Source organism: Perognathus longimembris, chromosome 1 (genome assembly GCF_023159225.1).
Source record: "Perognathus longimembris pacificus isolate PPM17 chromosome 1, ASM2315922v1, whole genome shotgun sequence".
Lineage (NCBI taxonomy): Eukaryota > Metazoa > Chordata > Mammalia > Rodentia > Heteromyidae > Perognathus > Perognathus longimembris.
Genome location: NC_063161.1, coordinates 21,020,922 through 21,035,056, shown reverse-complemented (window position 1 = coordinate 21,035,056; position 14,135 = coordinate 21,020,922). Strand labels below are relative to the sequence as shown.

The 14,135-nt window shown below is 32.5% G+C and overlaps 1 protein-coding gene across 2 annotated transcripts in view; it reads right to left on the bottom strand.

Annotated features, from left to right (window-relative positions):
- Eea1 (early endosome antigen 1) overlaps window positions 1–14,135 on the bottom strand; it is a 93,246-nt gene that overhangs the window by 40,870 nt on the left and 38,241 nt on the right. For both annotated transcript variants that reach the window (XM_048358338.1, XM_048358339.1), the window contains 5 exons: window positions 13,791–13,904; window positions 12,955–13,076; window positions 11,677–11,832; window positions 7,340–7,456; window positions 4,446–4,784 (listed from right to left, as the gene is read on the bottom strand). In XM_048358338.1, coding sequence (XP_048214295.1) covers window positions 4,446–4,784; window positions 7,340–7,456; window positions 11,677–11,832; window positions 12,955–13,076; window positions 13,791–13,904 — 848 coding nt within the window. The remainder of the gene's footprint in view (window positions 1–4,445; window positions 4,785–7,339; window positions 7,457–11,676; window positions 11,833–12,954; window positions 13,077–13,790; window positions 13,905–14,135) is intronic.

The following is a 14,135-nucleotide window of genomic DNA, read 5'->3' as shown; positions in this document are numbered from 1 at the left end:
AAAGGCCGGAAGTGGCGCTGTGGCTCAAGTGGTAGAGTGCTAGCCTTGAGCAAAAAGAAGCCAGGGACAGTGCTCAGGCCCCAAGTCCAAGCCCCAGGCCTGGCAAAAAAACAAAAACAAAAACAAAAACAAAAACAAGGTTTCTATTAATTAAAGAAGAATTACTAAACAAATGATGGAGGTATAGAACAAAGGAGAAGAGGATGGAGAAGAAGATGCAAGGCATTGGACAAAGTAACAAAACACTGTATATTACTGCTTTTAGTCAGAATTATTCAAGTTAAATCTGAAAATATTAAGAATTGTTAGTACTGTATCATATTTTCTATACTCTATTCTTTATTCATAAATATGTACATACATGTCTATATTCACATATTTCTTCACAAAAATTCATACTTGCAATAAAAAAAATAATGGTCTTTAAGAAAACTGAGCTGGGAATATGGCCTAGTGGTCTATATAGTGCCTGCCTCACATACATGAAGCCCTGGGTTGGATTCCTCAGCACCACATATATAGAAAAGGCCAGAAGTGGTGCTGTGGCTCACGTGGCAGAGTGATACCCTTGAGCAAAATGAAGTCAGGAACAGTGCTCAGGCCCTGAGTTCGAGCCCCAGAACTGCCCCCCCCCAAAAAAAGGAAAAGAAAAAAAAAAGAAAACTGAAATATTCATTCTTATGCAGTGAAACTATCTGTAGCTATCAGAATGTATGAAGAAAATCAAATTTATATTCCTAAAGTAAAACACATCTTATGTCTAACTAAAACACTAATTATTTACAGAAAACTTATGCTTCTTTTATCCTTGTTTTTCACCAGCACCCTGGACAAATCTTTTAATTCTTTTCCTTCTTGTTCTGGTTTAGAGACATAAACTTAGATAACCAGCAAAGAGAAAATGCTCTGTATCAATAACTTAACTAGCCTTACTAGAAGACTCAATCTTGATATCTGAAAACAAGTCTATAAAAACAAGTTCATATTTCAAGCATCTTCTTGTCTGATGTCTTATAAAGAGGCATCATACATGTCTAGTGCCTAAATGTGTTGTCTAAGTATCTCCTGATGTCACTGTCAATACTCACAGAAATAAAGATTTTTGCACTGAAGCCCAAGAATCTATGTTTTCAAAACAAGAACCAGACAACATTCGGTTTGGGAAAGTTCACAAATAATTAGCTAAAACAGTAGCAATTTAGAAAGCAGCAATTTTCTACCTTGTCTGAACAGTATAGTATAGAGGAAACTTTAAAAAACCAGGCTTATGCCAGAAATTAATATTTAAGGGAATCCAGAATGAGGCCCTGACAAGGGTCATTATTAAAATCACCCCAGATGGTTTTTTATATAAGATCAAAGTTGAGTGTCACTGAATTAAAGACAACTCTTGTTCCAAAACGACGAAGAAAGAGTCAGATTTGTATTATAAATATAGCTTCAACATTTATTACTCTACAACTCTGGATAAATCCTTAAACTTGAACAAAGAAATAAATCTCAAAGCTGTCAGTAGATGGAAGTAGACCAAAGTTACTTAAACAATTATGCCTATATCATTTGAGAACAAAGGTGTTAATTCCAATATGAAAATAATACACATTGGAATTATAAATAGAATGGTATATGTTAAGTCATACTGTGAGACATATTTTTAATAAACTTAAGTTTTAAATACTTACATAGGGTTGTATTCATTATACTCCTAGCAATGTTTAGGTTTCAGACAATCTTCTAAATATCTCACAAATAACTAATCCTTAGAACAACCCTATGAAGAAAGTTCCATTATTATTCTCATTTTATAGATGAATAAACTAAGGCACAAACTAAGCAGTTTGCTCATGATCACACAATTTGCAGCCTACTGAACCAGAACTCAATCTGTTGGTACTCAAGTTCATGCTTATCAACCGCTGTGCTATTTGAGATGACATGTTAGATAATTTTTAAGAATGCTGCTGCAATGAATATGGTTGCACTGATAGCTTTAGTGAGGAACTTCCACACTGCTTTCCAGAGTTGTTGAATGAGTTTACCATGTTCTCAAATGAGATACACCAACTGTGTAGTAGTATTCCCTTTTTGCCACATCCCCACCAGCATATGTTATTTTTAGTTTTCTTGATAATGGCCATTCTAACCAGGGTGAGGTAGAATCTCAATGTTGTCTTGATTTGGCAAGAGATGTTGAAAATTTCTTCATGTGCCTATTGGCCATTCTTATTTTTTATTCTGAGAAGTCTCCTTTTAAGTCTTTAGCCAATTCAGGCCTATGCTTATGCCAGTCCCAAGCTGTTTTTATTACTATGGCTTTGTAACAAAGCTTGAAGTTTTGTATTGAAATTTCTCTAACACTGTTCTTAACCCAAATGCCCCATAGCAAACAAACTGATCAAGAAATGTGGTATGTATACACAGTGCAATTCTATGCTTCCATCAGAAACAATGAGATTTTACCATTCATAAGGAAATGGAAAGACTTGAAAAAAATTTATATTAAGCCAGACCCAAAGAAACATAAGTTGCATGGTTCCCTCATTTGTTGTAACTAAAATGTGCCTATAAATCTACAAGTAAACATACCGGATGGTAAAAGACAAAAAAAAAAAGAAAATGTTGGAAGTGATAAATGAATTATACAGAAATTCAGACATTCACACAGTGAGACCAGAGGAGGATGTTCTCAGGAGAGGATCACAAAGGCTAAATAGCTATGTGCCTATGATCATAAAAAATGATGCTTATCCAAATGAACTCCAAGAAATGGAAACAAGAGGTTTTTTTACTATTTTGCTTTTTGTTTTGGGGTTTTTTTTCCCTCCTTTGTTGTTGTGTTTATTTTCTGTACTTTTTGTCTTAATGAACTATACAACTTGTGGGAGGTTCAAGAGGGGAAAATTGGAAGAAATTGAGGGAAGAGGAGATACTGTTCAAAAAGAAATGTACTCATTATTTGACTTATAAAATTATAAGTTAATCATACATCACCTTTACAGTAACAATTTTTTTTTATAAAAAGAAGTTAATAGCTGGGGCTGGTATCTCCTAGCTACTTAGGAGCCTGAGTCTGAAGATTACACTTGGGAACCGGCCTAGGCAGACAAAACTAAGAGACCCTTATTTCCAATTAACTAGCAAGATGTTGAAACTGGAAGTGTAGCTCAAATTTTAAGGAAATGGAAAGACTTCAGTCCTTGAGTTCAAGCCACTGAACAAGCAAAAATTAAAAAATAAAAATAATTAAATTGATGGCATCTAATCTTTTAATAATGTAATAAATCCTTCTCCCTCTGTGGTTATTTTAGATGTGTTCATGAACACAAATATAAAGCACATCTACCAACTATTGGTAATTGTCAGCTACCTAATTTTACCAGTACTGTAGAGGGTGCTAATAATACAGTGGAAAGTAAAAACAAACCGTCATACCTACTCTCTTTAAGGATATTAAAAAAGGAAAATAAAAAGTTTTACCTACTAAAATCCTTGAGAGACTTTCAGAGTATAAAATGAAATAAATTTCTCAAATTATAAAGTTCACAGTCCCATGAGGGTAGTAGATAAATGCAATTTAAAAAAAAACTAGTAGCAGAGTAGAGTACCTTTAAAATACCTAATATGTATACTGCTAGTTTTATAATAATTATACTTTAAAACAAAAAAGATAAGAAGGGGCTGGGGATATGGCCTAGTGGCAAGAGTGCCTGCCTCATATACATGAGGCCCTGGGTTCGATTCCCTAGCACCACATATACAGAAAATGGCCAGAAGTGGCGCTGTGGCTCAAGTGGCAGAGTGCTAGCCTTGAGCAAAAAGAAGCCAGGGACAGTGCTCAGGCCCAGAGTCCAAGCCCCAGGACTGGCCAAAAAAAAAAAAAAAAAGATAAGAATCCTTACTTTTAAGAATAGTCTCCTTCTTACTAGCTAAAAGTTAGTAAGTAGCTATCATATGCTAGGTAACATTCTAAGCAAATTTATCAGCATTAAATCATAAATGCTTCACAACAATGCTATAAGACTACCTTTTTTTCTTAAAAGAAACAAATTTTTTAAAGTGAGTTCTGACATTTGAGGATGTAAAAATTATGAGTTATTATCAAGTATCAATTAAGTACACCAAGAGGAAACCATAGGGAGCATTGCAATAAATGAAACTAGTATTTTTAAAGGGAGTGAGTTTGCCAAGTGCCAGTGGCTCATGCCTGTAATCCTAGCTACTCGGGCTGAAATCGGAGGATTGTGGTTTAAAGCCAGCCCAGTCACAAGGATTTTCCTAGACTTATCTCCAAAGTCTTATCTCCAATTAACCACCAGAAAACCAGAAGTGCAGCTGTGGCTCAAAAAGGTAGAGTGCTAGTCTTGAGCAAAAGAGCTCAAGGACAGTGCCCCCGTACATGTAATATATGCTATTAAAAATGTTGTAAAAGTCCCAAGATCTCTTACTTGATTAATTTCTGTTTGGAGTTGTAACCCATGCTGCTCCTTTTCTTCTCTTTGTTGTTGTAATTGTTTAAATTCTGCTTTAAGATGTTGATATTTGGTCTCTACTTCAGATAATTCTTCTTTGAGCTTTTGAGTAGCCTCTCCTTTCTCATTTAGTTCTGCCTGTATCCTCTGCAGTGAACTTTCAGATGCAGATAACCTTGACTGAAGCTGTTGACAATCTAAGTCCTTTTGATGAAGGATCGCTTGTAAATTCTTTTTACTCACTGATTCTTCATTATGCTTCTCCTCTAACTGGGTATAATCCAGTTCTTTCTTTAGCAACTTTTCTGTTAAGTTCTGAAAAATCAATTTAAAAATTTATTATTTTCCAACTATGTTTACTTCTCCAATTTTTAAAACAATTTTGGAAACATACTATCTGCTACAAAATGTCTGTCAATATTACAGTGTAAAACAAACCATTCTAGTCAAGAATTCTATTCTAACTTATGATTTTATTATTAGCCCACAGGAGTAAACTTACATAGGAAGTGCCCAAAAGAATGACATAAACTGAAAATACTAAAATCTACTGGGTTCTTTGAGATATACAATATATGGAAATAAAGGTTTATTTCCATATGAGTTAAAAATTATGTAGATAGATAAAGACAGATATAGATATATATACACACACAGACACACAGACAGACACACACACACACACATTATGCCAATTCTGGTTTGGACTTTGTAATTTCAGTTGATTAGAGCCAAGCTATAACATCACAATTATGCTATTGTGCTTATTCCCACTGACTAAATGTTTTTCTTTTTTTTAATAAAAACTAAAACTGATTCTAATTTTGAGTATATAAAAACAATGATCTAAAAATAACACTTATCTGCCTTTTATTTTACTTAACAGTATCATGTGTGAAATATAACTAACACCCTCAATCAAAGATTTAGATCAGTTAACTTAAATGTCAAGTCTGGACTATCAGTTCAACTAACACTGGGGGTTTGAAATTAACAATAATACTCCTGTGAGAAAATGAGCTAGGATAAGGAGGCACTATATGGAGGAATAGGAATATGATGGACAAAGTTAATTTGTTCAAAGTGCATTGTGTTTATAGATAGAAATACCCCAGTGAAACCCATTCATACTAAAAGCATATGTTAACTCATAAATAAAATTAAAAAGAGGGCACTGTAAAAGCCTAAACAGTCAATCAGTTCACATTTATTATATGCAGTATGCTAAAATGGGATAATATAAAAATAAGGACAATTTATTTTTTTATAAATATAATCTAATTTATTTTAAAATTGACACACACATGCATTATAAATATTATGTATATGTTACAGTTCTTATAATGTCTATAGGAGGAGACATGAATGTCCCAGGCCTGTACCTTTCTCCCTACTCACTTGGTGACTTTGCCAAACCAATCACTGGGCTTGCAAATTCCATTCAGGTGAACTATTTTTAACCTTTAATATCATATCTTTATTTTTTTGAATAATTATCTCCCTTATTGCTCCATTTCTTATTTTTATTTTTTTTAATCTATTGTCAAAGTGATGTACAGAGAGGTTACAGTTTCATACATTAGGCCTTGGGTACATTTCTTGTACTGTTTGTTACCTCCTCCCTCATTCCCCCCTCCTTCCTCCCCCTCTCACTCTCCCCCCATGAGTTGTTCAGTTAGTTTACACCAAAAGATAAACAACTCCAAAAGCAACACTTACAAAATCATTTGGTATAAATAAGAACAATTAAAAAAAAAAAAACTTAGCCAGGCATTGATGGCGCATGCCTGAAATCCTAGCTACTCAGGAGGCTGAAATATGAGGACTGCAATTCAAGCAGTTCAAAGCCAGCCCAAGCAAGAAAATCAGTGAGACTCTTCTCCAATTAATCACCATAAAACTGGAAGTGGCTCTATAGCTCAAAGTGGTAGAGCACTAAAGAGCTCAGGGAGAGTGCCCAGGTCCGGAGTTCTAGCGTCACAACCAACCAAAAAATAAAAATAAATAAATAAATCATCTCTGCATCCTAAACTGTAATGTAAATGAAGCAAACACATCAAAAAGTATTTTCTAAAATACAGTGCACAATCAAGAATGAAGTAAAAAGCCAGGCACTGAGAAAAAAAAAAAAAACCAAAAGTTATTCACATTTGTGTAAGAAGGAAACCTGTCAATCTGAGAAATGAAATTGTTATATTTTATATCATTGCTAAAATTCAAATGAATTTAGAATGAAAGTTTGAAACATGGAAAACCTGTATCCGCCATCATGAGCTTGACTACTACTAGCCAAAGACACACAAGTTTTTTTCAACCTTTGCAGCACTCCTTACAACATCTATTGCCTCACATAATGTCTGATGATCAGTAGATTAAAGTTTCTCATAAGGTGGGAACAGAGCTACAGTTTCTCAAGATCATGGGAGGATTGAAGAATGTGTTTCTAAGTTCACTCACATGCTTGTTGGTAAGAGGCTTAATGCTTACAGCCAATTATGTTCATTGATTTTTTTTCCTACCATCATTTTTTTCTTTTTTTCTTTTTTACTTTCCCATGTAACAATCCACCAAAATATTAGGTTGAAGTAATCAAAGCAAAGACAATATATTCATCACATCTTTGAAGTGTTTTGGTTTTTTTAAATAGCTCTCTACTTTCTCATCATGAAGAAAGTGAAAGAATAAGGGGGAAAGAACTAATATTAATAACCCCTGCTCCAAACTTATGAACACTAATATATACATTATACAACATACCTAAGTATATACACACAGACATTATCTTGAACTAGAATACAAGTAAAATATAAAAATTTACATTTAAGATTGATTACAATGAATTGATCGATATGTAGCTTAAAAGTTCTCACCTGATTTTTTTGTGTTAATTCATTAATTGAACTTTTAAGTTTTTGTAGTTCCTGTACATACACAGCAACTTCTTGAGGGCCTTTGGCAAGTTCACTCTTTAGCTGGCTTATTGTAGCCTAAAAAATAAAATACAATAATGAGAGGAAACTAAGAGGGAAAGTAAATGAAAAAAACATTTCAAGATTACATACATATTTATTTAGATGTGATTAAACTGAAATAATAAATACTTGAAACTTCCAAGATCTTTCTTTACTTGAACACTCTCTCTCTGCCTCATCCTTTTAAGGAGGTACTTAAAATTAATTAAAAAAATGTATCCAAGATACACAACTTGACTTGTTTAGTGATATATGAAATGAAACATGTTTATCCAAGATCAGCTGTGAACTTTAATTTATTGGTTTTAAAATGGTATACTTCAATCTTCTGAAATTACGTTTTTATTTTCTCTGAATTTCCATAGCAAAAGCTTTTCCTTTTAACACATATGTATCCAAACATACCAAACTTTTGGTGAATCACCTTTCTGACTATAATGAAAACGTATTTATCCTAAGAAGTTGGGGAAAAAACTTTAGTGTCTCCAATTAACCAGCAGGAGTACAGAAATGGAGATGTAGCTCAAATGACAGTGTCAACTTTAAGCAAAAAAGCCAAGCAAGAATGTGAGGCCCTAAGTTCAAGCCCAAGTACTGACATAAAAAAATTGCTTTCGTGCACTTTAACATTTTAAAGACATGAAAATTAATGTTTATTATTCAAATAACAGTTTGGTTATTTTTTTAAATGAGAAAATCATAAGCAAAGGTTTTGGAAATATGAACTTTCTATTCTTGACAATTCTAACATTTATTTAAAAGGCTACCAATTTTTAAGAATGGTTTCCTGCAAATTACATGAACAAAAAAAATCTATTTCTAATACTGCTTGCTGGTTTTGTTCTTTTTTTTGTATTGTTAAAGTTATCCATTGCCTATTATCTTTTTTACTGAATAAACTTTATAATACTGGTAAGAAATAATTTTAGAATGTTCTTAATATATTTGTAGCTACATATGCATATATTACAAATGAGTGCTTGAGTAGGCAACTAGTTCACTGTGATAGTAATGCCAATTAAAGAACTAGAAATTTAGGTGTCTGAATGTTTTTAAATCTAAAATTTTTACAAAGATAAGTGCAAACCCTTATTTTTCTAATTTGGTCAAGGTGAATAATCTCTTCCAAAAAAGAAAGGCATGAGAAGAGTACATACTAAAAGGTAGACTTTAGCTATGAGGAAGGGGAGGGAGGGAGAAGATGAGTGACAGTTGTTTCAATCTTTTATAATAATGATGGGTTATGTTTTATGTTGGGGAAAAAAGATTTTAAAAAAGACCAATTTCAAAAGATTAAAATATGTTCCCTCTTCACATATAACAATGAGAGAAACTCAAGGATCTCTGCTCCTGCTACACTGAGTCTCCTTGCTGTTTAACGGGCAAGTTCATCTATGCCTTTGATTTCAGCATTTATTATACTTCTTCCCAGGAATCTTTACTCAGTGCTTCACCATGATTCTCTCTTACTTTATTATTTTATTATATCCCTTAGGTCCTCCTTGAGATGATTCCTGACCATTCTATCTAAACTTGCCCCACATGTTCCACTATAGCACAATGTGCAATCCTCATAACACCTTTGTTATCTTTCTGTCACAGTATGGTTTTGATATGGAAAAATCTCCCCCAGAGACTCAAGAGCTAGAGGGATGGGCCTCAGGTGATGGATCAACATGATGGACCCAATCATTGGCAGTTGAATGGATTGTGAGGACTTGAACTTCATCAATGAATTGGTCTACTGTTGGAATCTATTTGCTGGCCTTATTGGGATGTGATGGAAACTTGCAGAGGTAGGGCCTAGTGAGAGGAAGGAGGTCACTGGGAGTATATCTTTGGTGGTTCTATTCTGTCCCCAGACCCTCTTCCTCTCTGCTGCTTGTCTATTGTGAAGTAAATAGCCTCTGCCACACAGTCCCACTGTCAAGATATTCTGCCTCACATCAAGGAAAAAACAACTAATTCAGCCAATCTAGAAGTAAAACCTCTGAAACAATAAGACACCGAATGTTTCTTTCTTGTAAATTGTTTCAGCCATGAAAACTATCACACTAGCAGATGTTCCAATTAGTTTAATTATATACTGTTTGACTTCCACAAAGGAGTATAAGTCTTTTAAGATTAGGCACTTATGTTCACTGTTATATTTCTCACACCTAAAGTAGCTCCTTCTACTTAATACACACTCAAAAAAAAAAATACTTGCTAAAGAGTGATTCTAATTTTAGGCACTTGATAGGTATTACCACAGAAGCAGCATACTGGATCCTACACAAGTTTGCATTTCCTTGATACTATGTTACTGAATTCAACACTGAATTGCTTTAAGGAACAATATCTGGATCAAACATTCAGCTGGTACTTTAGAAGTATTGCTTTAATATTCTACTAGTATTAAAAATCATTTTACATGTTAGAAAATGTGCTTGATAACAAAACAAAAAATGAGCATGTCTTTGAAGTTCTGAGATTGCCTTAAAACACAAAATCATAATAAGACACTAGACAGTGATAGGTTAGGTGTATTATTAATAATAAAAAGCTTTCAAAACACATTACCTCAAATTTAAGCATCTCCATTAGAAAGCAGAAAAATAATAATAAAATGATGGATGAAAGATGGAAGACAAGACTGACAAAAGCTCATAGAGCACATAACATAAATGACCAAATACGACTATAAATATATTAAATAGACTTTTAAAACATTTAAATATGCTAATAACTTTACATGGGTTTTAGCATATGTATTCTACACTGATACAGACATTTTGCACTTAACACCAGGATGCAAATGAGTTTACTTGGAATACAAATAAAAAATTTTAAATAATTTCCACTGAAGGTCACATCCAAAGTTAAGCTTTAGTATTTTCAATTATTTAGATTTTAAAAAATAACATGTAACCTTTAAATCCTCCATTTCTAATGCATTTGCAAGGTAAATACTTCAATAAAAATAATGCACACTAAGACATTTAATAATGTAAATCATTCCCTATGACTTGACTTCCAACTAGAAATGCCAAGTGGTAAATTCTTGGATCTTACATATCTTTAATGGCTTTTAATTTTTAATTTCATTGTTATTATAAGTACAGAGAGGGGTTACAGTTACACAAGTCACATAATGAGTGCATTTCTTTTTGGACAGTATCACCCCTTCTCTCGCTCTTGCCCAGTTTTTCCCTGTCTTTAATGGTTTTAAATGGATTTTACTGCTGGTTTCAATATTTATATTCAATCCTATGGCACTTAACTAAGAATTAGTAGGACTGAATTTTAATAAAAGCATAAAATGTATACAACAGATTCAGAAAAAAAGTAAAAGCTAAAAAGTAATGGAATTATAAACAAATAAATGAGATAAAGGGATTATATTTTGTTCATATGGAAAGAGTGAAAGATACAGTTCAAGTATATTTCAAGTTATTACTACAAAAAAAAAAAAGGGTTTCTTGGCCAGTCTTGGGGCTGGAACTCTGGGCCTGAGTGCTGTCCCGGAGCTTCTTTTGATGAAGGTGAGGGCTTTACCACTTGAGCCACAGCACCACTTCAGGCTTTTTTGAGTAGTTTATTGGAAGTAAGAATCTCACAGGCTAGCTTCAAACAGCGATCCTCAGCCTCCTGAATAGCTAGGATTACAGGCATGATCCACTGGTGCCCAGCTTATTAAAAATATCTTAAACAATTTGGGAAAATAAAAAGGTAAAAATTTTTTAAAACTAGCAAAAATTCACTTACAAGGCAATTATCAGGCCATTTTAAATGGCTCAAGTGGTACAGCACCAGCCATGCACAAACAAATAGACTGAAAGCTCAGAGTCTAAGTTCAAGCACCAAAATGAACAAAACAAACAGTATTTATAATAGACATAACTGTAGAATATATATTAAATACCATTCTTCCTTTATTCCTACAAAATTAAAATAAACTCAATTATAGCTTATTAACTAACCTCAAATAAATTTAACTTTAAATATAATCTTTTCTTGTAGCATTTATTTACCTAATTAATAATTATAAAAACATTCCTGTTCACGTGTCAATCTTTATAAAATAAGATTAAGGCATATTGACTAGTAAGCCACAATGACTACAGATATACTACCACTCAGATCAAATGAAAGGAAGGCATTTTGAAAGGCCACTCAGCAAAATTTCAAGTGTAGGCTTTACTCAACAATATATGCTACACCTCAGTCACATTTAAATATACTGACTTTATTACCTCTGTGTTAGCATATTCTGCTTGTAACTTATTACATTCATCTTTCAGTTTTTCAGATTCTCTCTCACGCTCCAATGTCATATTATCCATTAGAGTTTGAACTTGAACCAGTTCTTTCTTTAGCACAGCAACATCTTCTATACCAGGCCTCTGAAGCTATGAAGACACAAATTTTATTTAAAATTCACAAAAAATTTACAACTGTATACCAGTCTTTAGAATAGTTTCACTAAACGAAAATCAGAATGAAGCTATAAAGACACAAATTTTATTTAAAATTCACAAAAAATTACAACTATATACCAGTCTTTAGAATAGTTTCACTAAACGAAAATCAGAATGAAAGAAATCCTTACTATTAACTTTTGACTCCAAACACTGAGCACTGATTTCTTCCCTAATGAGGCAACCTACTCTTCCCATGCTATCTTGTATCTAATAGTATTACAACTTGGAGGTTTGATGTAGCAAATTTGCAATTATTGCAAAGATAATTTATTATTTTACTTGCTATCTTTTCCTTCATGAAACGTATACATTAGTAATAGCAATAACCTGATAAATGTAGTCTTTCCTTCTCTGGAAACTGGAAAATTAAAGAATGTAGGCCAGTGATAACACTTATGCTCAGCATGCATAAGGCTGTGTATTCTATCCCCAGCATCATAAGCAAGAACAAAAATAGCATTTTAAATGAAGAAGGAAAAGATGTCAGCTTCATTAAGGCTTATAATTGATTCATTGATTCATATATTTATAAAGGAAAGAAAGAAGTCAAGGATAAGCTCTAGGCTGTGAAGCCTTGGAGAATGTAAACTATGATAGCAATGAGAGAAATGCAGTCAGAGAAGAAATACATTGGATTTTATACTAGTTTAATTTTAAATGAAAGCTAGAAATTAACTGGAAGTACTCTAAAAGTAGGTGTGTTTATGGAACTAAAATGTGAGGGAAAATAAAATATGGAAAATACTAAAAATACATTACATTTCAGTAACAAAAAGGAAATAAGTTATGCATAATAATATACCTTTTTTTCAGTATATAGCACAGGTGGCAATATAGGGGTCACTTTTTTATTTTCCCCAGTTTATTCTAAATAATCTCAAAATCTTTCTTCAGAGTATGAAAGAGTATATTTCACAACATGTCTGGTACTCAAAGTACAATCCCCAGCACCATAAAAACTTTTTTAAAATTTTAAAAAAGAATCTTCAAAGTATGTATTTCATTTCATTTTTTAGGAAAGTACATTCCAGTAAACAGTTTCTAAATTACCAGCTCAGTTTTCAGATCTTGAATAACAGTGGCCTGTTTGTTTAATTCTTCCATCAAATGTATTACTTTATGTTCAGCAGCTTCTCGAAGACTCCTTTCCTCATCATATTTTGACTTTAAATCTAATCACATATAGTAATATAAATATTAGCTTTATGACATTAACTCCAAAGAACAGTTTTTTAAATTCTTGTATATTACTCCGTATATCTATATGCCACTCTAATTCTAATTCATATTCTTTACATAATTATAAATATACACAATAAAATTATACTTCTGGTTACATTAAATGATGAGCTTTAAAAGTAGTGAAATGCTTTTGTCTACAAAATTCCATGCAACAGTAAGCCAATGAGCATTTTAATATATACTTCATCACCTTCAACATTTTGTATTCATAAACTGCTTTATTAAACAGCAATGCCTTTGAACACCTATTTAAATAGAATTTAAAATTTCTATAGTGGTAACAAGCAAAAAAAAAAAAAAAAACCAAAACAGCCTTCCAGTTACATGTACCTGATGACATAACCAAGCATTAAATCTCTATTACATTATGTAATTAATTTCTTTAAAATATTATCTTTTAATCACTTAGAATGCAACAAGAGAAAAATCTATCTTCTTTAAATTTCAATAACAAAAGGTCCTCTGAAGGAAAAAGGTCCTCTGAAGAAGCAACTCTGCTATCATTAAACTCCACTGAATAATCACATGATAGTCTATAGCAATCACCTTATTACATTAAAATACTATGGCTTTTTCTAGGATATGTAGTTATAAAAAGATAGTAAGACTGAATTATTGGTTAAAATATTCTAAATTCAATTTACCTGCAATTTCAGTAGCAAGTTGGGCTGCTTTCTGTTCAAATAAATCCTTCATTTGCTTAATATTAAAATTCTCTGTTTGAGCTTCTTCTAACTGTTGTTCCAAAGACTGAAGTTCTACAAAAATGTATAGCAGCTATTTAAATGCAATACTAATTACATATGTAAAATTGTTATTAACTATATCATAGTTATTTAGTAGCAATGACAATCAACATGTCTATTATCTAATTAGAGGTAGAAATTCTGCTCTTCTCATAAGATTAGTTAAAAAGGGAGATGCCATTAGAAATGGTTAAGAGCAAGTACTTAAAAAATATCAAAGTTGGGGCTGGGGATATGGCCTAG